The 27542-nt window shown below is 46.3% G+C and overlaps 4 protein-coding genes across 4 annotated transcripts; all 4 read right to left on the reverse strand.

Moving 5' to 3' along the window:
• Positions 1 to 1240: 1240 nt before the first annotated feature.
• On the reverse strand, positions 1241 to 5932 carry LOC146753481 (rho GTPase-activating protein 32-like). Its single transcript, XM_085529372.1, has 6 exons — positions 5915 to 5932; positions 5259 to 5425; positions 2377 to 2535; positions 1969 to 2111; positions 1420 to 1493; positions 1241 to 1264 (listed from the first exon to the last, which is right to left on the reverse strand). The coding sequence occupies exons 1-6, from the start codon at positions 5930 to 5932 to the stop codon at positions 1241 to 1243; spliced, it is 585 nt and encodes a 194-aa protein (XP_085385498.1).
• Positions 5933 to 8331: 2399 nt separating this feature from the next.
• Positions 8332 to 9335, reverse strand: LOC146753482 (rho GTPase-activating protein 32-like). The gene is made up of 2 exons (XM_085530558.1): positions 9145 to 9335; positions 8332 to 8826 (listed from the first exon to the last, which is right to left on the reverse strand). The coding sequence occupies exons 1-2, from the start codon at positions 9308 to 9310 to the stop codon at positions 8354 to 8356; spliced, it is 639 nt and encodes a 212-aa protein (XP_085386684.1). The 5' UTR covers positions 9311 to 9335; the 3' UTR covers positions 8332 to 8353.
• A 493-nt stretch (positions 9336 to 9828) lies between these two features.
• LOC146753483 (rho GTPase-activating protein 32-like) lies at positions 9829 to 10623 on the reverse strand. The gene is made up of 3 exons (XM_085530567.1): positions 10489 to 10623; positions 10148 to 10225; positions 9829 to 9964 (listed from the first exon to the last, which is right to left on the reverse strand). Exons 1-3 carry the CDS (start codon positions 10600 to 10602, stop codon positions 9851 to 9853), a joined length of 306 nt encoding a protein of 101 aa, XP_085386693.1. The 5' UTR covers positions 10603 to 10623; the 3' UTR covers positions 9829 to 9850.
• Positions 10624 to 13554: 2931 nt separating this feature from the next.
• On the reverse strand, positions 13555 to 16184 carry LOC146753484 (myosin-binding protein C, slow-type-like). The gene is made up of 3 exons (XM_085530566.1): positions 15703 to 16184; positions 14700 to 14966; positions 13555 to 13627 (listed from the first exon to the last, which is right to left on the reverse strand). The coding sequence occupies exons 1-3, from the start codon at positions 15752 to 15754 to the stop codon at positions 13569 to 13571; spliced, it is 378 nt and encodes a 125-aa protein (XP_085386692.1). The 5' UTR covers positions 15755 to 16184; the 3' UTR covers positions 13555 to 13568.
• Positions 16185 to 27542: the final 11358 nt, after the last annotated feature.

Here is a 27542-nt window from a genome sequence, read left to right on the forward strand (position 1 = left end):
CTGCAGTGACTCATGCATCCTAAGTGCACTCCATTGATGGAAGGACACCGTGCATCATTGCAACTTGCCGGTGGGTTCCTGAGTTGGCAAGGGCTCGATTCGCCTGGAAGAAGTAGACACACAGCAGTTAGTGTAAACTTTAACTATCCAAGAGGGCAAAGGCTTGGTGCTGCCGGTCAAGCAGGTTTCAAGCAGCTTGCGAGACTCATTTGAGAAAGACAGGAGTCAACCAAAGATGTCAGGCACGGGCTTGAACGCAGGAATACAGAAGGAGGTACAAGCCCACTGAAAGCATGAATTCTACCTGTGTAGCTGACAAGCAGTGTTTTGAAATCTGGGTTTGCACCCTTACCTGCAGGACCATGACTTCTGCTTCGGAGGGCTCCCTGGCACTGCTCTGCAGTTGGCGTTTGGCCACAGGGGATGGTCTGTGCAGGCAGAAGCAGGAACGCCAACTGCCAGCTGGTGACTCTGCCCTCTTACTGGGAGAACTCAGTCTGGAGAGAGAAAACAGAGCATGCTGTCAGTCGTGGTGCAGGGTGAGTGATGAGCTGCACCGAGCCCTTGCCTATATTTGCCTGTTCCCGGCACTGCCTGCTTTCTGCTGAAACACAGCTTAGAAACACGCTCTGTTTCAAACAGCAGAGGATGCTTCCATTCCTACAGCTCAGCCCTCATGTCCTGCTGGCTACATTCCTCTCAACCATGTCAAGCAAGATGCGGAGCATGTATGTGAGCAAAGGCTCAGCAGCAGGAAAGGACAGGAGCTGGCAGGTGTAACTGCTTTCTGAGGAAACGGTGCTCACAAGTCATCACTGAATGCTCTCTTGTGGGTCAGCTTCGGAGAAGGTAAAAAGTCCTTCACAGAGCGCTCCATGGACAGACTGCTGTGTCTGCTGGGGGACCTGGTTAGGTCTCTGATTCTTACGTTAAAACCTCCTCGGCCTCAGCTCACTGCCATCTTTAATTTGTAGTGCCTGCAAGTCTGACCAACAGCTCTGCTTACAGGAGAAGCACAATTGGTTTCAGGTGTGTGGCCCTGAAATCTGGAAAACCCCAGTGTTTCCAGGTACAGCCAACACAGACCAGGATAGACGTCAGTGTGGCTTTCTGCATCTCGTGACTGCCTGCCCAACCAGGAAGGAAATGCACCCTTGAGTGGCTCCACTGAGCCCGTAGGGCAACTGTGTGTAAGTTGAGTCCTTGGAGATGTAACGGACAAAAAGTAAACCAATAAAAATCACCCAAATAATGATGATGGAGGCTGGAAAGGGAATTCCTCTTTCTTTATCTTTCAGATGGAAAATCAATGATTGCATCCAAGTTCCTTAGTACAGCTGCGGGGCCTTCCTCCGCTTGTATCTTGCTGCTCTGTGTTGCAACAGGAGAGCTGCTCTGACCTCTCCTCTCAGCCTGTGCCTTCTGCACGGTGAGCAGCTTTGTGGATGGAGGAGACACCAACACAGACTTGGGCCCTGCCAGAGAACTGTGCCCTGCAAGGGAAAAACACAGGTGAGACGGAGGAGGAAGCAGCAGCACAGCCATCCCAGTTCTGCATATCTCTCAGAATTGCTCATCCAAGCCACTGGAAGAAGAGGAGCTCAAAATAACCGTGTGCTCAGTGGTATGCTCGTGGCAAAGGACACAGCCACAATTAAGAGCAACTCACTGTATCGAAAAAGGCAAACAAAAAGCGTAGAAAAACTAGGGGGCAGGGATCTCAGAAAGCTTCACAGCCACACTTCAATCAAGCTTCACCTGCTTGCAAAAAATCTTAACAGCAGTGATAGTTTTCTCCATGTAAGGCTTGGACACTCTCATGACCCAGCAACGGGGCACAGTATTCTAACCTAAGCCCAGAAGCCTGCTGTCTCCTCGACAGTAATAGAATTTTCAAAGGTCTTGGAGAAGCCCTGGATTGGATGAAGCTGTCAGATCAACATCAAGCTAATGGAGGAAGACACTCACCTACTCCCTCTCCCAAGGCTGGTGTGGATTTGGAGCAGAAGAGGACATCTGCGTGGCTGATGAGGAATTCCACAACAGCTGACTGGGTCTGCAGCTCCATGCAGGCAGCTTCACTGGCGCAGGGAGATTGGCTCTGCTGGGATCTGAAGAAAAGGCAGATCTTACAAGTCATTTCCCCAAGATCATTTCCCCAAGTCTGAATTTCTGTAGCCAAAAACTGTCAAACTGGGCTCCGGAGATTTCCGCAGTGGGCAAACAGTGATGCCACTGACGAAATTATCCTGGATGATCAGGGACACAGCAGTCCCAGCTAAACAAGTGAGTAGAAACTGTCATCTAGAAATTGTTCCCCTGGGGTTGGAGGAGAGCAGAACTAAGCATCGTGTTGAAAAGGAAAAAGAAGTTTACCTTAAGAGGTTTGGAGCCCACACAATTGCTAAGTTCTTCGCGTCCATGTTTATCACCGAGCAGATCCCAGCCAGAGACACCAAGTGTCTCATTAAGTCCCATGGGGACAGTGCACTGGTGGTCAGCACTGAGGCAGACTTGATGACTTCCAAGAGGCATCTGGGGAACACAGAATCACAGAATGACCCGGGTTGGAAGGGACCTCAAGGATCATGAAGCTCCACTCCCCCTGCCTGGTAGGGCCACCTATCTTCCACATTTATTAGACCTGTCTGTCCAGGGCCACATCTAACCTTGCCTTGAATACCTCTACAGATGGGGGATCCACAACGTCCCTGGGCAGCCTGTTCCAGGACCTCAGCACTCTCCTAGTAAAGAACTTCCCCTACCAACCAACGTAAATCTTCCCTCTTTCAACTTAAAACCATTTCCCCTTGTCCTGATATTATCAGCCCTTTCAAAGAGTTAACACCCCTCCTGATTATACACACAGCCCGTGCCATCAAGGACAAGCTTCTATCTCTTCTTGATTCCTAGTTCCATGGCGTGCACAGCATGCTGTGCTGCATGCACAGCACAGCTGTTCTGCAGAGGAACAGGGGCACCCAGTGACCAACAGCAGCCATTGTCTGCAAATACACAGCAACTTCCCAGGATCTGCAGCAACAATCTCCCCACACACTCCACTTCACACAGACACTATGACCCTGATTAGACTCAAGCAGCAGACTTAAAACAAGTCAGAGTTTTAGATTCCAGGATATTTGAGGTTCTATAATGTGTGAAATTCAGTTACACAACAGTGCCGAGGTGCCTGCGTTTCAAGCAACTTTCAGATCACGGCCATGTAAAATAAAAACAAATTCAGTGCAGAAATAGCAAGCCTGTACCTTAATACCCATGAGATTATCCATTTTTTACTGCGTTCTGACTAAGTTCTAAAATTTGCTCATCCCAGTTCACTTCAACAAGTTCCACCAGTTCACGCAACGCAGTTCTGAGATCCTGTGTATGTTAGGCAGATAGAATTGAGCAGTGCAGAAATAATCTCTGACAGCTTTAAGAGCTCCGTTCTGCTTACAAACTCTCAGTCCAAAACTATTCTCAGTTTTAAGGAAATGAACACCTGAAGCAGTTGGATCATCTGCCATTTGCCGCATTCTGCTTCTTGGCATCATGATTAGCACAAAGGGTTTTCTGCTGTCCTGCAGAAATGGACAAAGTCCTGCTTACAAATGGACCAAGTTTCAGTGTACAGCAGAGTTTGTACCAGACTGAAAAGCCAAATCATTCAATTCATGTGCTCAGGTTGTTATGCACTCTGAAAGGAAACAGAACTAACTGTTGGATTCTGAAGGCAATCTGTGGGTTCCTACATTACCTCCTGATTCTGGAAGAGGAAATTCTAATAGCAAATGCAGAACTTTGCTCTTCGTAGACATGAGAAGAGCTGGCATTTAGTAACATTCATTTCTGGGAAATCAAATGATGTGTCTCTATTTTTACTACAGATAGTATAGGGAGCAGCCAGTTGAAGAACCAGATACAAAAAATCAGCCCATTGGCAAGAAAATACTTCTCCTTAAATTCTGTATGCTATCATGGTATAGAATCAGGCTACAGTGCCACATAGGCCAACCAAGCGTAGAACCAAATCCACAAAATACTGGCAGACAAAGCAGCAAAAACAGGGACAATATTCAGCAGACAGGCCTTTCTACCCACAGCTCAGCATGTTCTGCCATCCGAAAAGCAAGGCCTCTTGTCAAGCTCAGCTATTTCCCTTCTCAGTGTATTCTAGCACCACTGATACCCACTGGTATCCTCCTGTAGAGTCCCATCATACTGTCATCATCCAAAGGGAAAACCTACACAGCAGAGCATACAGCAGTACACCCATGCTCCAAATATCCGCCTGAAAAACAAAAAGAGAAGCTTACAAACCTGAAGCACCTCAAATGGCTTCCTGACAGACTGGATTGTCTGCCCTTGCCAAAGCCCACATATAGCCCATGAAAAGCTGGCTCTTTATCTCAAGAAAAAAAACCTTATCGTCCCAGAGAAAGCATATAACCCTCATTCAATTGTTCTTCCACTCAGCTTAGAGCACTACTAAAACCAGCATCTTCACCTTAGCTCATCACACTGCTGCAGTTCCTTTTACAAGGATTTCACTGGCAAAAATGAAATCAAAGCCGTCACAAGGGATTTAGCACAGTTACGTGTTACTGGCTACGAGAGCTGTCAGCACAGTCACCTGTCAGGCTTTGCTGCTGTTCTCTTTATGTAGAGGCACAACAAGGTTCAGACACCTCACAGTGTAATTCTCACTTGGACTGTAAAGAAAAAGGAGGCTTGAAAAGCAGCGTGTGGAAAACAAAGAAACAAGAATTAGAACAACAGTGGGGCCATGGCACTTGTAGGAATTGCTCCGCCTTTAACAGCAGAGCGATTCAAGAAGGATGAGGGCATTCCAAACCAGACCAGTTTGGACAGATTAACAACTGCAAGTAGTGGGTTCCAAAATTCCAGACATCTCTCAGTTTTTAGTACACTGTGCATTACAATGGAAACAAGTCTTCACCTACAACTTGGGAGCTAAAGACACGTCTGACAAAACAGACTGCACAAAAATGATGGATAATTAACAGAGCAAATTGCTCTTTCAAAAACTTAGTCATAGAAAGAGACCTCTGAAGCTGCTGTTCTGTAGAGCCCCAAAGCAGTCGCTTGAGGCAGTTCAGGATTAGCCAGAGACAAACCAGCCAGCTGTGTGAACTGAGACCAATTGCACTTTTCTAGTCTGTGGCCACTGACAGCTTCTGAGAGCTACCAAGCAATGCAACCTAGCAGAATTCAGAAGGGAAACCAAGAGAGCCTACCTGAGCTCCACTGCCTTGAAATGCTCTGTGGAGAGGGAAGGGAAAGAGGGGAAAACAAACACCGCTCTACATCCCTCTGAGCCAATAGACACTTTGCCCTGGATTAGCTCTGGTGCTGCATCAGCTGGGCTTCCACAGCATGTGTTCAGGCGGTAATCAAGGCCTCCCTAGAAGAACACAAAAAATAGAAACGTTTGCTTTAACAGAGTTTATGTCTTCTGGTCATAACACTTCAGAAGCCTCAGAGGCTTCTTCTCCTCTGTATATTTTCATTCATCTTAGATTTTGCTTTCATTCAATGTGACCTCACTAAGCAAATATTGTCTAAGACCATGAGCATCACATGAATGTGCAGATCTCAAGCTGCTCACTTATCTAGTACCCTTGGCATGATGCTTTCTTTTCCTCAGCTGATCATCTCGATTGTGCCTGTTGATTGTGCAACAACAGCCTGTTGGTCTCGATTACCTGTGAGAGGCTCTAAATTTGGCCAGGAAAAATCATTTGATGATAAATAATTCTCTTGGAATCAGTAAGGCAGTCTTCCCATTCTTTCTTACCAGCACCCATCTTACATGTTAATAAAGGCTTCTGGAAATCAGTTTTAAGATCAAGGAACAATTCAGTTCAAGCATATGCAATCACAGGATCCGTACGTCACCTGCAAACGTCATTTTACTCTATCCACAATCTCATCCTACATACAGTTCCTTAGAGGGTTCCTTAGACACACCAACCCCATGCTCCTATTACAGACCCTTGCATAAGACAGGTGATATACCTACAAGATTATCTACAGCTCAGACAATGAAAACAGCTTCAAATTGTCAATCAGCAGATTTTCCCGGTGGATGAGAAAGCAGTCAGGAATGATTTCCACCCATGTGCCCAAGGAAACATCTTTTCTCTTCTCTTCTTTCCTGCTGTGGACAGTGGTTCCCAGTCTACTCAAAGCTCGCTCGCTCTCGCTGTCTCAGAGATCTTCACTGACTGCTGGCAAGTTCCCATCTTCCAATATCCCAGGTGGGAAATACTAGCTTGTATCTGTTGGAAAGGACCTGGGGACTAGGAGGACAAGTGGTGAGAGACCACAGGCTGAATGCAAGCCAGCAGTGTGCTCTGACAGGAAAGAAGTACAACAAGATCATCAGCTGCATTAAAAAGCAGCACAACCAGACCAGGACAAGTCATTCCTGCTTCAACACTCATTGCACCACATCTACAATACTGTATCTGGTTTTTGGCCAGGAAGGATAACAACCTGAAACAAACTCTGAAGCAAGTTCTATGGATGACCTCCAGCCTGTGCAGGGGGCTGAAGCTCCCACTCAGAGAAGAGAAGCTGGGGAGAATGATCTTTGTTCAGAGTGCCTTCCAGTAGCCTTAGATAGAGGGATTTCATAAGATGCCTAGGAAAATGCTCGTGCTGTAATGATTTGCTTTACTCCGAGATACCAGCAGCTTACAAAATGCAAAGCTCTAACCTACTGGTGAGGAAATATTCAAGCCTTCCAGTACCTAACCTGTGCTTCAAGTCTTCAGTGACAGAAAATCCATTGGATGGGGCCAGAGGAATGCATCTCACCCCATACCCTCTGTATAGCCACCATTTGTTTAAAGGATCACTCTTCCTTGAGGCACAAAACTAGAGCAGGTTACACAACAGACTGACACCACAAGGGCTTCTCTCGAGATACAAACTGCAGCAAAGAGCATCACAAAAATGTGAAACCAACACTCAGATCAGATCTGTGTCTCTGCTCCACTCATTAGGAGCATCATGTTTTACTCCCCTTTCAGAGGAAGACACTTCTTCAAGGATAACAAAATCCAGCTCAGCTACAGGACACAGTACCAAGTAGCAGTAATTATCTAACATTTCCTGTAGGGAAACAATCCTAAGCACAAGTTATTGTCTGAGTTTCGGCTGGAACTGAATTATTTTCTTCAGTGTCTGATTTAATACTACGTTTTCACTCTAGAGAAACAATGGAGATAGCGCAGTGATGCTTACAGCTGCTGCCAGGCAGCGTTGTACAGAGCCACAGTCAATCTCAGCTGAGAGCCCAAGGAAGTGAGAAGGAACAGAACTAGGACAGCTGACTTAAACTGGCCAAAGGATATTCCATACTATATGACATATTGTGGAAGGAGTTTTGAAGGGGGTAGAACTTCATGTAAATCTCTTCCACTACTAGGAGGCTAACTGGACACTGATTGGTAGGTGGTGAGCAATTGCTTTTGCATTCATCATAACTATTATCCTTTTCTCTATCTCAGTAAATAATTCTATCTCAACACATGAGTTCTACTTTGTGTTTTTTTTTCCCCCTTCAATTCTCTCCTGCAATCCACTGGAATGGAGTGGAGTACTGTAACTTTCTCTCCCAACAGAAAGTGCATAATGCTTTAATTAGATGAAGAGGTAATCAGCACCATCAATTTCCAACTGGTTTCAGAAATTCCATTTCAAGTTTATCCAAATGAAACCTGACTTAGAGAACTGACAAGAGCTGTTAATCTATTCTCAGATTAATTCTAGAGTGGTGAGACAGACTGTTAGGCGTGCTGTTTCTGTACAAAGATGACACTTACCCGTTCCAACTGTTTCATGGAATTCCTAGTACTGGAGAATTTCCTCGTAGTCACTGACAGACATCCTGAAATGTGCAAGAACTGAAGATCCTCCAAGCACGTGCAATGAGGAAGTGCCAGCAGTGTTCACATCCTACTTAGGACATATTCTTAGAGGCAGAAGGGACACTCGTGGCAGATCCAGCAATGCTCATCTTCTCACCAACGTGCATCCCCCTCTCACCCAGCAACAACAAAACACAGTGCATGAAGCTGGCTTCACTTAGGTTAACAATATGGAACATCCCTCAGGGCTTTGTGCCACAGAGCAGTAGCAGGGCTGGACTACAGCTTGAGGAAGCAGTGGAAGCCTTTCCCTGTATGGTTACAGTGTCCCTGCACGCACCCCACAGCCAGAGCGTTGCAAGCTGAGCTGCCTTGATGTTTCTTGCACTCATCCCAGTCTTTGTGAATGAAAACTCGGAATGCAGTCAAGGCGTTGATTGATCACGAGCGTGCCTTTATTCAATAGGAGAAAGGAGGGAATGAAAGGTCTGGGGTAAAGATGGGACACATCCTCTGATGTTAAGGGGAAAGTGGCTCAGAGCTTGAGCTGCTGCCTGGTGCCTGGGACTGGAGGCCTGACTCCAAGTCCCCCTCCAAGAGGCTCGGCTGCTCTTCAGTAACGCTGTCCTGGTCCTGCTTGGAGGTGTTGCTGTCAAGGCAGCTGGGCTGTCCTGGAAAGGCACCAGGCCACAGTCCACGCTTGTAACTGTGGCATCTGGTAGGCTCAGGTCAGGAGCTTCTGGAGGGATAGGATGAATGAGGGCTTCAACAACGATGACATTCTTCTCTGCATAACTGATGTTATATGGAAGGCTTTCATCAGAACTGCAGCATCCTGTGCTTCTCAACAGCTCTTCATTGATGGAATCACTGGATGCATGATCGTAACATGCCCTGCGTCTTGGGGATATACAAGGGCTCGGGTCACCTAGGAAGGAGTAGATGCACAACGGTTAGTGTTGAACGTTCACAAGATGAACCATTAAAGAGGTTCTTGACACTTGGCTATGTAGTGGTGGTGGCAGAAGCCAATAAGCTTCTAGCAACACTGTCACTGTCTTGAAAGCTATCCTCGTGCAGGCCCAGCTCTTGTGTTGACAAGAGACTCATTTGGGAAAGACTGGGGTCAACCAAAGATGTCAGGCATGGGCTTGAACGCCAGAAGGAAGTACAAGCCCACTGAAAGCATGAATTCTACCTGTGTTTCTGACAAGCAGTGTTTTGAAAGCTGGATTTGCATGCTTACCTGCCAGAACCAAGACTTCTACTTCAGAGGGCTCCCTGGCACTGCTCTGCAGTTGGCGTTCAGCCACAGGGGATGGTTTGCCCAGGCAGAAGCAGGAACGCCAACTGCCAGCTGCTGACTCTGCCCTCTTACTGGGAGAACTCATTCTGCAGAGAAAACAGAGCATGCTGTCAGTCGTGGTGCAGGGTGAGGGAAGAGCTGCACTGAGCCCTTGCCAAATGCTGCCTGTTCCCGGCATTGCCTGGTTTCTGCTGAAACACAGCTTAGAAAAGCGCTGTTTCAAACAGCAGAGGATGCTTCCATTCCTACAGCTCAGCCCTCAAGTCGTGTTGGCTAAATACCTCTCAACGATGTCAAGCAAGGACATGGATCCAGAGAATGTCATTGGTTCCGGCTGCTTTGCTCTCCTGGGGTGGGCCTTCACCAGGGAACGAAGACGGGTGATGAGTTTGCCCCGTTTCCTTGCCACTGAGCAACAAAACAAAGAAACCAGTTCATTTCAGGCTTGGCTCAGTTGGACGTGGCTGAGTGCAATGCATTCGACAGAGCACATAACAACAGGAATTACGTTCCCAACAAGGACACACAAGAATGGATTTTCCTCATCCCTGGAGGTGCCCAAGGAACTTAATGCAGTTCTCTTGCTAAGCTTGCTGAACTTGGGCATTTACAAACCCCCTGAAAGCCACATTCTGACCCTATTATACTAACCCGCTTTGTCAAATGTAAAATACGTACCTGGCATTGGCAAGGAATTGACCAGTGACTCAGGAAGTTTTCCCCTGATGAGTTCCACACACTCACCAGGGAAAAAACCAACCTGTAATAAGAACAAAAAGACAGGTGGGCATTAGCGCAAGCCCAGAGCCAAAGGGATGGTCCTCTGACATCGGCACAGGGCAACCATTTGTGGCAAGAAGCCATCCTGTGCAGGCAGAGCAGCTCCAACCCGAGATTCCCGATTCTGCTGAAGTTGAAATTATAGTCGGAAGCGTGTGCCTACCTCAAAGCCACGCTTGCCTCTCCACCAGGGGCTCATCTCCTTTGGTGGCATATCAATAATGCACACGATGTCTCCAACCTGCAAAAGATGAAACATCAATCCCAGCTTCAGCACAGCTGGCAGGAAAGAACAGCTCAAATAACTGCCTTCTTGTGTGCTGCAGAATACCCTCAAGCTTGACAGCAAACTCCTCCCAACCCAGAAAAAGTCTAAGCTGCAACAGAGCCTTCAAAGCTTCATCTTGCAATATATACTAAAGGTGTCTGAGACTATTCCTGCTGTGTTCACAGCTTATGCTACTTTCCCATGCATGACAACAAGGAACACTTGGAACTGCTTACCTCCAGAGAGAGCTCATCCAGCCCCTGGGCGACGTGGCTCCTAATAACATGGGCTGCCGCAATCGCTGGTACGTTTAAAGATGACATAGCACGCACCAGCTGCGGCTCCCGCATGTTATCAGCCTGCAAAACAGAGCACAGGCCGTGGTCAGGAGCTGAGGACAAACCAGGAGGATTTCAAGGTGAGGAGCACATCTGCACAGAAAGCTGCAGCAAATGTGCTCCGTCCTTATCAGGAGCACTTCAGAAGGAGCTGCACGTCTCAACAATCGTTTCTCTTCCTGGCGTGCATTGCCAGGCCATGCAAAGATGCATCTCTCTCAACACAAACTAATCAGCAATGGCACTGGCGCAGAAAGTTGGCCAGGCCCTTTTGGGCCCATTCTTTACTGCAGGAGAGTACATCTGCAGCTCCTTCTAATGGCTCAACACGGAAAAAAGAACAGCCAGAGCTTCATACTGTACCTCCGTCGCCGCCAACTCAGGTTCACGGCTGATCTCACTGCACGCGACGCCCATCACAGCAAGTGTGAACAGCTGGAACAGAGCAGAAACACACTTCTGTTTTCTCTATTCACACAGCACAGTATGGACAGACTTCCTCAGAACTACCCGCGCATACCCTGCGGCAAAACCATGGGGGGGGACAAATCATGGCACGTACCTGGCAGTGAGATCACCTCAAGCTATCTGCAGCAGTTCCTTGTCGCTTTGCTCAGATGGAATGAGAGCAAAAGCTGCACCGAGGCAGTGGGCGGAGGGTGAGGAGAGAGAAAGAGCAGGTCAGTGAGCAGGGCTAAGACATCCATGGAATAACACACACAGCACAACCATCCCATCCACTTGCTGCAAGACAAGCTGAGTCTCAGGCTATGTGATGCCTGTCCACCCAGCAACTTTATAATGCTTCCAAAATTGAGCAAAGAAGACAATGGAAGAAGCACGGGACAGGTGCCACCTTTACAGATACCCCCTTTGGAACGTGTGTACTGAGGGAAAATTACGTCTGATGGTCAAGAGTAAGCAATACGGTGCTGTGACCTCTGACAGCCAGCAGTTCTCAACACCTCACTGCCCACCCATCCATCCCATGCTGGTTCAGCTTACCTACAAGCTGCTGCACACGACGGTGTGAAGAAAAAGTCAATAAAGGCACTAACTAAAGGAACTAACTAAAGGCACTAACTAAAAATACTAACTAAAAGCACTAACTAAAGGCACTAACTAACGGAACTAACTAAAGGCACTAACTAAAGGCACTAACTAACAACACTAACTAACAACACTAACAACACTAACTAACAACACTAACTAACAACACTAACTAACAACACTAACTAACAACACTAACTAACGGCACAAAAGGCACAAGACCAACAAGACAACCAACCACTCCGACCACTAGCTCACCCACAAAGGAACACAGAACGCACCGCTCCTCCCCTCATTCCAGCCGCTTATGACATCACCAACGGCCAACAGCCTGGTCCACCATGACCCCCCACAAGGCGGGGAGCCAAGACCACGTGGTCACATCTGATTCCAACACGGCACCACAACATTCCAGGACTCAGTGTGGGCTTGGAATTCTATCCTGGTGTGGCAGCGCAATGGGAGGTGTTAGGGCACAGCTGAAGAGCTGACAGACAACGGACGTTTCCAAAGGAGGGTGCCAGATTAACTCTCAGCATTCTCTTGCGGGGCTCTTAGGAATGCTTCAAACCCATTTTCACTGCCTAGCTCATTTCTAGAAAGTCCAGTTGAGAAATGCTCACTTTGTCTGGGGAACGCCTCTATGCATCATGAATGAAAAATAAAATAAAATGGGCACGCAACCCTATGAAACTTACCTCTCTGCTCTTGTTGTCAGCCAGACACCTCAGATGAGCATGACGTGTCCCTGCTCCTGAATGAAGATTCACCCAAGTCTGTGTTCCTCTCTGCTCCATCTCTGGGTCTAAAAGAAACACAGACAGAGATGATTACAAGATCCTTTGTGCAGACAAAAGACAAGGGTGCACACGAATTCTGTTTAGCAAGAAATACTACAGTCCCAATGGACTGCGGTGGTAGTGCTTGAATCCTCCTTTGGGGCTGGAGCTCAACAGGTCAACACATCAGAAATAACACAAAGTGCATCTGGAAGACGTGTCTCAAAGCCCAGAAAATCCAACACGGGAGGGGGCTGGACAGTGGACCACAAGTGTCCATTTCCATTGCAGCTCCCTGTAGAGAACAGCACCAATCAGCAGGCGTGAATCAATTCATTCACAAGCTGCACAATGACTCTGTTCTTTACATGATAAAGAAACACACAGAGATTCCTGACCAAAAAGTTGGGAGTTAAGAACGACCAAAGAGGTTCCTGTTCCTACGCCTCATCCTCTCACCCCAACTCCTGGGTGATGCCCACAGGCTTCAAGTCAGCTCTCAAATCCATTGAACTCCAGTCACAGAACTCCATCAAAAAGGATGTCACACATGTGACACTTACATACATTTTGCATCAGAAACAGTGACGCCAGCAGGAGCAGAGAGGTGACTGTCCCCCTGTACTCAGCACTGGTGAGGCCACAACTCTAATTCTGTTTCCAGTTTGTGGCCCCTCACTGCAAAAAAGACACTGAGGCATTGGAACGTGTTCAAAGAAGGGCAACAAAGCTGGTGAGGGGTCTGGAGCACAATGGGGCCATATGAGGAGAGGCTGCAGGAGATGGGAATGTCCAGCCTGGAGAAGAGGTGGCTCAGGGGAAACGTCATTGCTCTCTATAACTTCCTGAAGGGAGGTTGCAGTGAGCTGGGGGTCGGCCTCTTCTCTCGTGTCATTACTGATAGAACTAGAGGGAATGGTTTCAAGCTGCGGCAGGAGAGGTTCAGGCTGGACATTAGGAAATACTACTTCTCAGAAAGGGTGGCACGGCACTGGAATGGACTGCCCAGGGAGGTGGTGGAGTCACCCACCCTGGGGGTGTTCAAGGAACGTCTGCAGAAATCCCTGCTGAAATCCTGACCTCTGCCACAGGTGGCTGAGTGACACAAAAGCTGTGTCCTTGGTTCCCGGCCTTACCTTCACATGCTGTTCATCTTGCTCTGCAGCTCCTGTTCTGAATAGTCTTCTTATATTCCCATGTGATGTACCCTGAAATACATCATTTAGTGAGTCTGAACAAAACATAAGACATTAATTGGAACTGTGAAGAAATGTTTTTTGCACTTTACTTGGAGGATGTTACATGCTATACCTTCTTTTCTCAATTGTAACACATGATTTTTTATAAAAAGAAACATAGCAAGTCAGCTCTTCAGTGTGCATATTGATGAAACTTGGTGAAATACAACTTTAGAAAAAGGTAATTTGAAAATTTAAATATTCTTATCAGAATCTCTGCTATTAGTTACGGTTCCCATGTTCTGATTTGATGATGATTCTCTCAGAGCTGTTTTGTCACTCGCCACCTCAAATGCACTTCAAGTGCTTTAGGAGCATCACTGGAATTTTGAATAAACTCGATATATTTTAGGAAAGCTGCTACAGATGCACGACTGCAGTACTTTGGAAAAATATAATCTTGATTGAACGCTGAACAGTGTTATTTAATTATAATCCAGGTAATTAAATTAATTAAACCAAGGGAATCACCTCCCAGTCAGTCAGCTCCCACCAGGGAAATCGCTTTTCTGCCAAGCAGATGTAACCAACACAAGCTGCTACATCACTCTAGGGCCCCACTGAGTCTTCCCAAGGGGTCTGCAAAGGGTTCCCTGTTGACTTCTGGGAACCTGAGAACACTCACATGGAAGCCAGTGCCCCCTAATGTGCCCCAGAGGTTTCTCAGGGCCCTGTAATTAGCTCTACAGACATCCAGACATGCCCCAGAGCAAGTATGTGTGCTGTAGGGAGCCCAAGAGACATTCCAGAGCACCCTAGTACTCCTCAGTGCGCTCAAGGGTTCTTCACCTGTCTCTAAATATGCCATACTTGACTTTGTTTTCTCTTCTGGAGCCTTCCTTAGTTCTCAGCTTTGCTTTCTCATGCCATTTATCATTCAGTTTAGAGATTATTTTAACTAAAATATTTTAATCCACCATATTTTCTGAAAACTAAGAATTGATCCCGCTCAAGGAAACAGAAGAGAAAAACATCACCCACAGGCTGCAGATATTTACCTCGACTTCTCTACATGCCATCCCCAGTGTGCTTTTCAACTCACCTTGCACAGTGACCCTGGCTTTTGTTTCAGAGTCCTCTGTCTCACAGGTGTACTCCCCGCTGTCCTTGGCGGTAGAGTCATGGATGATCAGAATGGCCCCAGTTCCCTCCTGCTGCAAGTCGTACTTGTGGCTTTTTCTGATTGCTTTGCCATCCTTGTACCACCTGATGTTCACATCTGGTTTCGACAGCTCACGGCTCAGGCTGATGTCCTGCCCTGCTGCTGCTGTCTTATCCTCCAGCTGTTTTGTTACCTCAGTAGGTTTTTCTGAAAGAAAACATGCTTTTTGAATAACATCCACTTAGGGTAGGATGCCTCTCTCAAAATACACGCATCTACATGCTGGAGATAAGTTAGAGAGGCACTTGCAACAGAGGCCATCCTACAGCCAGCAGTAATCTGTAAAGTACAGACAATAGAATTCCAGGCACCATTAATTCTCTCTTAAATCTACCCCATTGAGGATGATGAACCATGTCTGAAAACTGCCTCTTCCTTCTCTCCACTCATCACACTGGGAGCCTCAGATGATGCTCTCAGATGCACATGTTCTAGATAGGAATTTGTTGTACAGCTAGATGATGTGAAGGCCATCCCTTCAGCTTATACTTAGAGGATATTGCTCCCACAGTTCCCTCAACAGATCATTCCTGATTTACTGTTAATGGAACAAGCTGTAGTGAGATGCCCATTTCCAACACTACCCCAGTGCTTTGGGTAGTTCTCACATTTGTGTCAAATGGTTCCTCCTTTTACTTATTTTTAAGAGAAATTCTCAGTGCTTCAAGGTTCAAGTAGAAGGTTGCTATTCACTTTAACCATATTATGAGTTAGCTCTCATGACAATCTTATCAGAAGACAGTTGAAGGAATCAGACCCCAGAATCTCTCCCATCTCGTTACCTTTCACAGACAGAGAGGCTTTGGAGGTTAGACCACGGGCAATAAAAACGACTTCCCCAGAGTCAGTAGGAGTCACACTTTTGATAAGGAGAGTCTCTTACCAACCCACGTTAGAAGCTTTAAATCGCCCACCACTTTCCACTCTGCTTCCATTCAGTGTCCACTTGAACTCATCAATGCTTTCATGGGACAGAATGCATTCAAAAGTGCAATCTTCTACCTCCTGGATTTCATTGTTTTTCAGCCGTTTGCTAATGCCAATATTCAGCTCTGGAAGATAAGAGATAGGTTAGTATGAGGTTTAGATGGAGAAAAGGCATTCGTGACCAATGTGAGTAGCAGTACTGGTGTTTGAACTCAGGATTTGCAGATCATGGCTGCGTTCCTCACTGATGTATTCTCTAAGACATTCTCCTCTCAGAATTACCAGAAAGCTATAAAAAAAAAGAGACGTGAATCTCTTGGCTTTGCTCTGGAAGAACTACAAGGAGAGCAGCTCAGTCCATGGAGCAGAATGAAGATTCAATGAGCTACAGAGGGAAAAACCTAACAGAGAGGACAACTCTAGGATGCTGCGTGAGAAAAAGGGTTTTGCCTACGACAAGACATTAAATGTTTCTATTAGCTAATTTGTTACCATCCTACCCCTACTGGTGTTCAAACCATTTCTCCATTTTAGGGATGTTTAGAAAGGAAACATTTCCAGGACATTCTTGACGTGTTTTGTGATTTTCATGGCAAAAGGAGATACATTTACTTCAAAAGCAATGGGAATTTTCCAGACATCACTGCGCTAAATTGCAGAAATACAGTTCTATTGTAGAAACTATTAAGGCTCGTGGGGGAATAGGTGTAAGACATAGTGACCACACTGAATGTGCTTTTAGCACTCCTTCACTTTCCACAGTACTTACCCTGAACGCCGACATTTGACTTGGCAACATCAGTGCCAATATCACAGGTATATAAACCTGCATCTGACTTCTCGAGGTCATGGAGAAGGAGACATAGGGTCTTCCCAGACTGCAGCAGCTCAAACTTGTTGCCAGAAGTGAGCACAACACCGTCCTTTTTCCACACTGGTTTGACCTTCTCTTTAGAGACTTCGCATTCCAATTTAATCACACCCCACTCCTCAACAAAAGCATCATTCAAACACTTCATGAAGACAGCAGGCTTCTCTGCAATTAAACAGGCAAAACAGAACAACGTGATACAGAAGTTGAGACATTTCCAGTTGTGTTCAGAGTTTTAAAGAGGTATCAATAAATCTTTACCAGTACTGACGACACCAATATAGAACCTAAAGTGGTTTCATGTCTGTTGACTGAATACGCTTTATGGAATTCTCAAGTATTCAGTAGGAGAATACAGGGAACAGGAGGGACAGCCTGCATTGCCGTGGGTGGGACTGATATCATATGAAAAAATTGGGATGTAGCTCTTCTAAAGCTGGAGAGCTGGCATTGCCCTCACGTGGAGCAGAGCTCATACAGCAGGCCACAGTATTAAGAGGATAAGCTGCTGAACACTTTTGATTTTCCTCTTTATTGACTCCTTTTATCTATCTTCTATTTCACACATCAGAGGTTTACACGGGGGAAAAAACATCCACCAAATGCAAAAGAAAGGAGAAAGAGGAAATCCTTCAAACTCTGAGCGCGTAGAGTAAAAGAGCTTAATTACTGGGGAGAGCAGATTAGAATCACAGTATCCTTAGAATTGGAAGAGACCCTTAAAGGCCATCTAGCCCAGCTCCCCTGCAATAAACAGGGACATTCACAGCTAGATCGGGTTGCTCACAGCCTGGTCATTAGTCATTCCAGAGGCAAAACACACACTGAATGATCTCTCCTTCAGTCATAAATCCTTGGAGACAACAGCATTGACACTGCATGGCACTGAAGCAGTAAAAAAATTTGCTCCTGTAACTCTCCTTGTGTTAAGTAAAATGATGATAAAAAGCAATTGAATGCTTTGGCAGGACACCAAAACCATCCTCCTTCGTTGATATCTGCTGCAATGGAACCTTCCACTGGAAGAAAGCCCCTGATGACTTGTCACCCCAGAGAGGTGAGCTTTAGAAGCAGGACTGCTGCACAATAGAATGAACTGTCGCTCCTTAGCATCTCTTACATCCAGGAGGGCTGTGATCAGACCCACCTATCACCTTCAGGCGCGCGCTTTCTGACACCTTGTCTGACTTCACTGTCACTGGGCCAGCATCCTCAGGCTTAACCTGCTTCATTGTCAGTGTGCAGCAGTTGCCAACGTTCTTGATGTCATTGTAATTGTTGGTGTAAAGGAGGTTGCCATTCAGAAACCATTCCACATCCTCGTCATCATGGGACAGCTCGCAGGAGAAGACAGCAGAGCTCTCTTCTTCAATTTCCACATCCTGCAGGTGCTTCCTTACTTCTATGTCGTGGGCTGTAGGGAAACAAGGTGAACTGTTACCACTGTTACTATAAAGCATACTGGGATGTGGTAGAATGGCTGGACTAGATAATCTTTGTGTAATCTTCTCAGTGAAGTTTATACATTTGCAAAGTTAGCAGGAGAGAACGGCAGAAATCAACCTCAAGAAGAGAAATCTGAGGTGAAATAGGACATGGAAGAGGCCACCCTCCCTGCTCATACCTTCAGCTGTCAGCGTGGCCTCAGTCTCTGCAATTCCCGCCTTGCACTTGTACACACCAGCATCATTGGGCTTCAGCTTCAGAATCTGGAGCTCTGCTGAATGCTTATCCCTCTTGATCTTGTACTTCTCAGAGGGCTCGATGGGTGTGTGGCCCTTGAACCATTTCACAACCTTTGGAGAAGGCCTGAAGTCACAGGACAGGATGACAGAATGACATTCCAAAGCTGTCTTGTCCTCCAACTTGCTGGTGATTTGTATATGGTAATCTGAAAAGCAGGGGTGGAAGAGAAGAAAGGATGAGGACAATTGGAAGAAGAGGAAAGTCTCTTGCATCTATTCCATTCCAATTAATTTCATGTTCACAATGGTTCTTTGAACAACTCTAAAGATAAAACAAATGATTGTCTATAGGGAAGGCCATTGATTACATTTCTATAAAGTAATACTGTATAGTATCTACCAAATGCAAGCTCCAGCTCTTGCTCTGTGCTTATTAAATTGCTCCCAGTTGAGGCTTTTATTCAAATAAGAGTGACTTGAAAATATAATAAGTACTTTAGGATGTGAATGGAGACTCTTACACTGGGGACAACAGGAGATAAAAATTCTTTCAGATAAAATCAATGACAAACTGCATCAAATTTAGGTGCTACCAAACTTAAACTTGTCTACTTCAGAAATACAATTAATTTCACCTGATTTGACTTCTTTGGTATAGCCAAGGACAAAACCTCAGCTCTGTAGATCTGAACAGTAAGCACATCACAACTATTCATACAGATCTTTTACTGAGACGCAGCTGTCTCATTTAGTGTCCAATGACTTTGAACTGGAAATGGAGCAGAACCTCCAGACACACACACAATATTTCAAAGACCCCAGTGAAGGAAGACTGGACATTAATTAATTGTCCATCTTCATGATGTAAACCAAGCCAGGATATGTTACCTCTAACAAGCAGATTGGCTGTGGATTTGGATCTGCCAATTGAGAACTGAATGGTGCCTGTCATATCAGTGGTGGTTTTCAGTATGGTCAGCCGGTGGATGGTGCCTTCTTGCTGCATAATCAAGTTTCTGCCAGCCTGTAAGACTTCCCACGTAGATACCACCTGCGAGGTTTCACAGAAGGAATGGATACCTCGCATTCAAAGTTGGCTTCTTCAGGCTCAGTCACATCCTCATCACACAGCTCCTTTACTAGATTAATGGATTGCTCTTTAAGAAAGATGGAACAAGAGAAAGCAGAGATATAGAAGGAATGTAAAAAACCCTTACATTATCACCCTACTTACTCATGTCAGCATTACTGCACATGAACACTACACCTATCAGCTCAAAATGCCTTAAAACATCATTAAAAAATAATAGAAAGAAAGGAATGTTGTTAAGAAGTAAGACAATAAGACTGACAACCTGAAGAGAGCCCAGATCTTTTGATTCTTACTCCAACATCCAAATCAAACCATGACCTTCCCATCCCGATATCAAACTCCTCACATTATGAAATGGAAAATAGGTTCAATGAAACATGGACATTGATAATTACTTTGGTTAAATACAGCAACTTAGCTCTGAACAACAAGTTTTCTCCTAGTAAAGGTCTCTGTAGCTCAAACGTAATGACTCTCCTTAAGAGAAATTCATTTTCCAGAATGTTCTTGCCCTTATAATTGTAACAGTGGCAAAGCTGGGGACTGAACTCTTGAGTAGTGTGCTAACTCAAATGTCTCCCTTTTCTTTATCGCACTTAACATCATATATATACCCTAACATTGTATATATTAAAAAAAGAACCCTGTGCTCTTTTCAAACAGACAGAAAAAATGAAGAAAAAGTCAAGCTATGTTTTTTATCCCTCAACGTTCAAACACAAATCTCAAGTCTAGAGGTAGAAAATCAACCTCCTAAGAAAATAATCTGTTTTACTTAGCAAAAGTAAATCCCAAAAGACAAGCTGGATACTTTGTGGGCAGAAAGGTAGGTAGCTAGGAGTTTTTATTTCTGTGAAAGGTCCTGGTGGTGTTTAACTTCTTAGACATTAAAGCAAAGGATGTTAGCTGGTTTATAATATAAGATAATTTAAGCAAAATTGTCATCAGAAGCATAATTACCTTTAACTGTAAGATGGGCACGAGATTCTGCCTTTTCTGCTACAGATTTGATTTCTGCTGCATCCTTGACTTGGACACGTGTGCAAGTCAGAGAGTAGGTCTTTCCTGAAGCAGAGAACCACAGAGTCACTAAGGCTGGAAAAGACCACTAAGCTCATCTAGTCCAACCGCCAACTCATCCCTACCAAACTGTGCTCTTGAAAGCAAACCCACAACTACACTTGGCTTCCTTGAGCAAAGAGCTCTGAGGCACATGGCCAGGCTGAGCATCATCCATCTGGTTTCACAGCATCACTGCCTGTTCTCTCATGTCAATGAAACCACCCATTCCACCCCAACCACATCCCACCAAAGCTGCTTAGTGCTCCCAAAGCGAATGCTCACCAGTTGATTCCAACTTGAAGGTCATCTTCTGGCCAGCAGCCTCGCAGATGTATTCTCCAGCATCTTTCTTCTCCAGCTGCTCCACAACCAGATGCCGTGTTTTGCCCACAGATTCCATTCTGAACTTTCTGGAGGAGGCAAGCAGTCTTCCATCCTTGTACCATTTTACTCCAGTTGGATCCTGTGCTACTTCACAGCTGAGGGAGGCACTTGCTGCCAGGGCAGCACTCACCTCTTTCTGCACCTTCTCCTGGTTTATAAACACAGGTTTTGGCTCTGAGGGAAGAAAAGAAAAAGTATTGACTGAGGGACTGAAATGAGACCATCTTGCAGGTTTGTATGTACAGCTTGGAACAGGTTTAGGTTACCACTTGTGCCCAAACTAATAGCCTTCACTAGAGAATATCAGCTCTTCTGTTGAAACAAAGTGTCAAATCTAGGCAAGAAAGAACCGAGGAACTGAAGGAACCAAGAGGGTCCTTGAACACCAGTCCCATGGTTGCAAGTCACTATGCAAACATATTGAACCCAAAAGAACATCTGTCCTGCAGGCAACCAAAACCTGAGTTCCTTTTACTTAAGACCCACTGTGAAACATCAAAACATATAAACATGTGATAGTCAAACCACTGGCTGCCTTTTCATGACCCAGAACAGTACTCCTGGCTTCCTGAACAGACTCCTCATGGCCTCTACCATTGCCACAACTGTGACTGTCAAAGGCACAAAGGAAATATGCTCACCAACGCAGTCCTTTCTTCTTTGTGTGTGATTTGCAGATATCTATTTTACTTTGAGCTCTGGCAATAGTCAGCTCTACCAGGTCTCTTACTGGGAGTAGCAGACTCACCTATCCAGATGCAGCCTCCAACATAAAGGCATAGTAAAAAGGCAGTGTACTACTAGGAGAAGTTCCTGCTTCTCCTGCCATGAAAGGCTGCACGTACAACATGCACTCCAGCCTCACTGCACATACTTATCTTAGTCAAATGTTTCGGTGAACAGGAATTACAGTTTGGGATCTCAGGCACAGGAGAGATTTGAATAATATCTTGAATATTGCTTCCACTGTACATATATCAGTAATTATTATTCTACAGACAGACTGAAACAGGTCTTTGTGCCATACTAAAACCAAATACTTTCTACAAACCCAGGCAATCAAGTCTAGGGAAAAAACCTCAGCACAGACTACTGCAACTGGATCACTGTATAATAGAAACTAGATTTTACTTTACTGTTCTCTGCTGTATTTCAGACAACACCTGTCTTACCTGTGACATGAATCTTGAAGGTGAGTTTCTGGCCAGCAGCCTCGCAGCTGTACTCCCCTGCATCTTTCTTCTCCACCTGGCTCACCACCAGCCGACGCTGTTTGCCCTCTGACTCCACCCTGAACTTCTTGCTCCAGGTGATCAGTTTCCCCTCCTTGTACCACTTCACCTCCGTCTTCTCCTGGGCCACCTCGCAGCTCAGCGTGGCATTTTCTGTTGGTGCAGCCTTCACCTCCTTCTGCACCTTCTGCTTGTTGATAAAGGCATCCTCTGCTTCTGGAACTGGAAAACATTGGGTAAAATACACATTAGATATGAACAGCTTGTGACTGGAAGATATTTAAAGCTGCTTCTGTGTCGTATTGGGCCATTTCCCGGAGCAACACTGCTTTACAGTGTTTATCACACATTCTACAGTCCTTATGGTCATCCCATCCCTCTGGGTAGTCTTTACTATCAGCAGGGACTCTTTATTTTCAGATTTCTTCGAATGAAGACAATGACAGATCTATATATATAGATATATATATACCACACCTACACCCCCACAATCTGCTACAACTCCATATTCCTCCCCATATTTGCCCCCGACAGCCCCCAGTAGCCCCATATCACCCTAAGGCCCCCACAACCCTCTATCTCTCCATACACCACCCCTTAAAGCCCCATACCTGCCCATATCCTCCAATAGCTCCCCACAACCCCTACACACCCTCAGAGCCCCCTAGAGCCCCTAGTCCTCCTATGGCCCACCAGAGCCCCATATCCCCCCTACAGTCCCCCTCAGCTCCCTTTACAGCCCCTGCACAGCTCTATAGAACAGTCTGATAGAACTACCTCTAGTAGAAGCAATCTCCACACAGAGATCCTTTCCCAGTGGCACTCGGCCCTTCAGTGGGGTCTAAGAGAGCTGCAGCCAGACTCAAACACAACTGCTCACACAGCTCAGCTGCCTTCACCTGTGCTCCTGACGCTGACACATTGCAGCCCCACATCCCCCTCTGCCCCCCCACAGCCCCACACCCCCCTGTCCTCCCCGCACTCCCCATCAGCCCATCCCACCTCAGTGCTGCCTCTGTCTCTTCTCTCCTCTCCCCGTCCCAGCGCCGGCCTCCCCCGGCCTCCCATTGGGCAGCGGCAGCTCCGCCGGCTCCGATTGGCTGAGCTGCAGTGCGCGGGAGTGGCCGTTGTGGGGGGGGGCAGAGGGGGATGTGGGGACTGCTTCCCAGTTGAGACTACCTCAGCTTTCTGGTCAAGGCATCGGCATTGGTGAGTTTTCCTTTGCTAATAACTTTTGACTAAAAAATAACAAAATAAATAAATAAATAAATGCCACAACACAAAGCAGAACACACACACAAAAACCCACAAAAACAAGGAACTTGGATTTAATGGATGCTGAAGATTCAACACCTGTGCATTTGTCATGTGAGTTACTTATTTCTTTTGCCCTTAGTTTGGACACAAATGGCATTATTTTCTTCACAGTAACAGAAATGGGAAAAGGAACTGAACTTCTGAAGTTCAAACTTCTGGGTTGTTTTTTTTCTTTTTCTTTTTTTTTTTTTTGCCTCTTGGAGACACCTGTATTTGGTGGTGGAATGGAATTCCCCCATCCCATTTTAGTGCAGATTTTGTTGTGCTCGATGTGGAATAAACCCTACCCAGCCTGTTCCGCACCGTTCCCTCTGTTTGCAGTACGTAGCCTTTCAGGAGTGTTTATTTGTCATTTCTTGTTCTATGTGACCCTCTGTTTGGCTGACTTTCTTTTTAATTCCGTGCTTTAATCAAGCATGTTGTGAGCTTGTTAGTGCACCAATTATTCTGGAGGGCCAGACTCAATAAAATGTCAGGCTGAGAAGTTGTTTGGCTGTGTTATGTGGGACAAGACCAAATTCATATAGAATCCAGCCCCAGAGAAAAGCAAATGTAGCCAGCAGGACTTGAGGGCTGAGCTGTAGGAATGGAAGCGTCCTCTGCTGTTTGAAACAGAGGGCTTTTCTAAGCTGTGTTTCAGCAGAAACCAGGTAGTGCTGGGAACAGGCAACTATTGGCAAGGGCTCAGTGCAGCTCTTCCCTCACCCTGCACCACGACTGACAGCATGCTCTGTTTTCTCTCTCCAGACCAAGTTCTCCCAGTAAGAGGGCAGAGTCACCAGCTGGCAGTTGGCGTTCCTGCTTCTGCCTGGGCAAACCATCCCCTGTGGCCGAGAACCAACTGCAGAGCAGTGCCAGGGAGCCCTCTGAAGCTGAAGTCTTGGTCCTGCAGGTAAGGGTGCAAATCCAGCTTTCAAAACACTGCTTGTCAGCAACACAGGTAGAATTCATGCTTTCAGTGGGCTTGTACCTCTTTCTGTATTCCTGCGTTCGAGCCGTGCCTGACATCTTTGGTTGACACTTGTCTTTCCCAAATGAGTCTCGCAAGCTCCTTGAAACCTGCTTGACAGGCAGCACCAAGCCTTTGCCTCCTTGGATAGTGAAAGTTTACACTAACTGCTGTGTATCTACTCTTTCCAGGTGAATCCATCCCTTGCCAGTGCAGGAACACCCCGGCAAGTAGCGATGATGCACGGTGTGCTTCCATCAATGGAGTGCAGTTAGGATGCATGAGTCACTGCAGTTCCAAGGACAGCCTTTCACGTGACAGCAATGATGGAGAGGAGGAGGTCTGACCTATTCAGTTTTGAGCCTCTCCATGCAGGAAAACCTTGCGGTTCTGGAATGTCTTCACCTACGAAGGTAGTGAGGGATTCGGAGCACAGGCCTTACAAGGAGCAGCTGACGGTGTTGGGATTGTTCAGCCTGTAGAAGAGGAGGCTCAGGGGAGACATTATAACTCTCTATAACTTCCTGAAGGTAGGTTGTAGTGAGCTGGGGGTTGGCCTCTTCTCTCGAGTAATCAGTGATAGAACTAGAGGGAATGGTTTTAAGCTGCGCCAGGGAAGATTCAGGCTGGACATTAGGAAATATTACTTCTCAGAAAGGGTAGTCAGGCACTGGAATGAACTGCCCAGAGAGGTGGTGGAGTCACCGACCATGGGAGTGTTCAAGAAACGTTTGGATGTGATGTATGGAATATGATTTATCCGGGAAGTATTGGCAATGGTTGGACCAGATGATCTTCTAGGTCTTTTCCAACCTTGATAATTCTGTGATTCTGAGCTGAGAAGCTTTTCTTGCTCAAGTCCTGCTTCCAAGTTTAACCACCTATGGGGAAGTAGATGTCACTTTTCTAGTGTCCTTCAATTCCGTGTCCGCATTTTCCTAAAAGTAAAAGAATTTGGAGGTAACCAGCTGCAGTGAAGTGAGCGATTTCAGTGCCTGTTTCTGATGGTGGCAATGAGTTCAGAGGTCATACTTAATTGACGATTCCTGTTTCCATTCTGACAAAGGCTGTAGTTGCAGCTGACTTCCTGAGGCTGCCATACGTGGTGGTGATGCAGCCTTGGGCTTCTTGGGGATTTGCATGACTCCCACCTTTCCTTTCTGTGTCTTGCAGGTCAGCTGGTGCTGGAAGCGGCCGGTATCTGAGCAGGAATGAAGGTGAGTGCAGGAGCAGCTGCTGAGGGGAGGAAGGAAGTCCATGCTAATGAGCTCTGAAGCATCTGCAGGTACGGTACCAAAGGAGGCAGCAGTGATGCAGGGGGCTCCCCAGCAGGAAGCTGGCTGATCCAAATGCTTGCTGAGAGTTTGGAAGCCCAAACCCTTATGGTCTCTGTAAGGGTGGCTAATAAAAAGATGTTAACCAAGGTGGTGGTAAATAGTCAAAGGTTGTTAGCAAAGGAAAACTCACCAATGTCGATGTTTTGACCAGAAAGCTGAGGCAGTCTCAACTGGGGAGCAATCTCCAAGAGATGCTGCCTCAGTGGTGGTCAGCCTTTAAATGAGGTCTCAGAGGAGGTGGAGTCGAGGTCCACCCCTTCTGTGAGCACAGCTCCATTACTCTCACCTGTGCTCCCGCAGCTGACCCAACACTTGCCTCAGCTGATTAATCAGAGGTTCAAGGTGTGATTTCCCATACAGTCTCTAAGCTGAAGGCAGCATCTCCTTGATCTGATGGTGGTGTGCCTGAGTGAGGGAGTGATCCAAGCTGGATGCAGAAGAGTCATCTTGATTTCTCTGCTATTTTACTTCAGATGACACCTATTGGGTGTTGGTTTCTTAAAATTTGGATCTAGGAGGTGGCCTCTCCCTTTGCTTCTGGTGAAAGCTGCAGCAGGAGTAGAAGACAAAGAGGTTTTCTTGGTGGCAGCAACACCAATTATTTGATTCAAATGTAGAACTGTGATGAAAATGCTGAAGAATAGATCTGCCTCAAAGACATGCTTGATCATATAAGGAATGAGCATGTGATCCAAGACAGCCAGCGTGGCTTTAGCAGGGGAGGGCCATGCCTAACCAATCTGGTGGTCTTCTATGATGGAGTGACGGCATTTGTGGACAAAAGGAAGGTAACAGATTTCATTGACCTGGACTTGAGCGAGATCTTTGACATGGCCCTCCACCACATCCTTATCTCTAAACTGGAGGGATGTGTATTTGACAGGTGGACCACCTGGTGGATAAGGGATTGGTTGAAAGGCCACAGACAGAGGGTGGTGATTCATGGTTCGATGTCCAGGTGAAGGCTGATAACAAGTGGTGTCATCCAGGAGTCTGTCTTGGGACCAGTGCTTTTTTACATGGTTATCAGTGACACCAATGATGCAATGGAGTGCACCCTCTGCTGTTTGCTGAGTGGTGCGGCTGATGCAGTGGAAGGAAGGGATGCCATTCAGAGGGAGCTCAACCGAGAGGTTGGCCTAGGTGAATCTAATGAGGTTCAAGACAGCAAAGTGCAAGGTTTTGCACAGGGCTGGAGGAATCCCAGGCATTTCTACAGACTGGGAGGAGCAGTCCTTAAGAGAAGCCCCGCAGAGAAGGACCTGGGGGTCCTGGTGGATGAAAAACAGAACGTGAGCCATCAGCGTGCTCTTGCAGCTCAGAGAGCAAATGGTCCCCTGGGCTCCATCAGAAGAGGGGATGGCCAGCAGGGACAGGGAGGCGATTGATCTTCATGATCCTTGAGGTCCCTTCCAACCCGGGCCATTCTATGATTCTGTGATTACACTCGCTGACAGAAATAACGGCAGCTGTACAGAAGCTGGATATATTGTGGGACAGTTCTTGTAACCAGCTGATTTTAAGACCTTGCCCAAGTCGTGAGTCTTAATTGCATGTCAGAAGAAAGCTGGGAAAGTGGTTATTGCTCATTCTTTCTCATTTGCTGATTCTTTCTTTAGTGTTCCTTTTCCAAAGGAGATTCTGGTGATGGAAGCAGTTGAAGAAAGAACCAAAGCAGCTCTTGCCAAGAGTGCTTGAAATCCCTGTGGAGAGAAGCAAAGAACTTGGGCTTCCTCTGGGATGCTCCCCACCATGTCTCAGGAAGGAGACAACTGCTGTTCCACTTTCTGCTCTGTGTGTGGAAAGGTACGTCTGGGTTTCTTCTGCTTGTTTTTTCTTTCTTTTTCTGGCTTTGAAGGAGAAGGG

Source organism: Coturnix japonica, chromosome Z (assembly GCF_054131305.1).
Source record: "Coturnix japonica strain WE chromosome Z, WE-NBRP24, whole genome shotgun sequence".
Taxonomy (NCBI): Eukaryota; Metazoa; Chordata; class Aves; order Galliformes; family Phasianidae; genus Coturnix; species Coturnix japonica.

Excerpts from the sequence above, each read along its gene's own strand:
- LOC146753483 (XM_085530567.1), bottom strand. The coding sequence starts at position 10,602 with ATGCGGGAGCCGCAGCTGGTGCGTGCTATGTCATCTTTAAACGTACCA. Across the intron at positions 10,226-10,488 it reads TGGATGAGCTCTCTCTGGAG|GTTGGAGACATCGTGTGCAT; the intron begins GTAAGCAGTTCC and ends CATCTTTTGCAG. Across the intron at positions 9,965-10,147 it reads GAGGCAAGCGTGGCTTTGAG|GTTGGTTTTTTCCCTGGTGA; the intron begins GTAGGCACACGC and ends TTCTTATTACAG.
- LOC146753484 (XM_085530566.1), bottom strand. The coding sequence starts at position 15,754 with ATGGAAGCAGAGTGGAAAGTGGTGGGCGATTTAAAGCTTCTAACGTGG. Across the intron at positions 14,967-15,702 it reads AAAGCTTCTAACGTGGGTTG|AAAAACCTACTGAGGTAACA; the intron begins GTAAGAGACTCT and ends GTTTTCTTTCAG. Across the intron at positions 13,628-14,699 it reads AGCCAGGGTCACTGTGCAAG|GGTACATCACATGGGAATAT; the intron begins GTGAGTTGAAAA and ends GATGTATTTCAG.
- LOC146753481 (XM_085529372.1), bottom strand. Across the intron at positions 2,112-2,376 it reads TGGGCTCCAAACCTCTTAAG|ATCCCAGCAGAGCCAATCTC; the intron begins GTAAACTTCTTT and ends CCTTTTCTTCAG. Across the intron at positions 1,265-1,419 it reads AGCTGCTCACCGTGCAGAAG|CCTCCATCATCATTATTTGG; the intron begins GCACAGGCTGAG and ends TTCCCTTTCCAG.
- LOC146753482 (XM_085530558.1), bottom strand. The coding sequence starts at position 9,310 with ATGCTCTGTTTTCTCTGCAGAATGAGTTCTCCCAGTAAGAGGGCAGAG. Across the intron at positions 8,827-9,144 it reads AGAAGTCTTGGTTCTGGCAG|GTGACCCGAGCCCTTGTATA; the intron begins GTAAGCATGCAA and ends ACTCCTTCCTAG.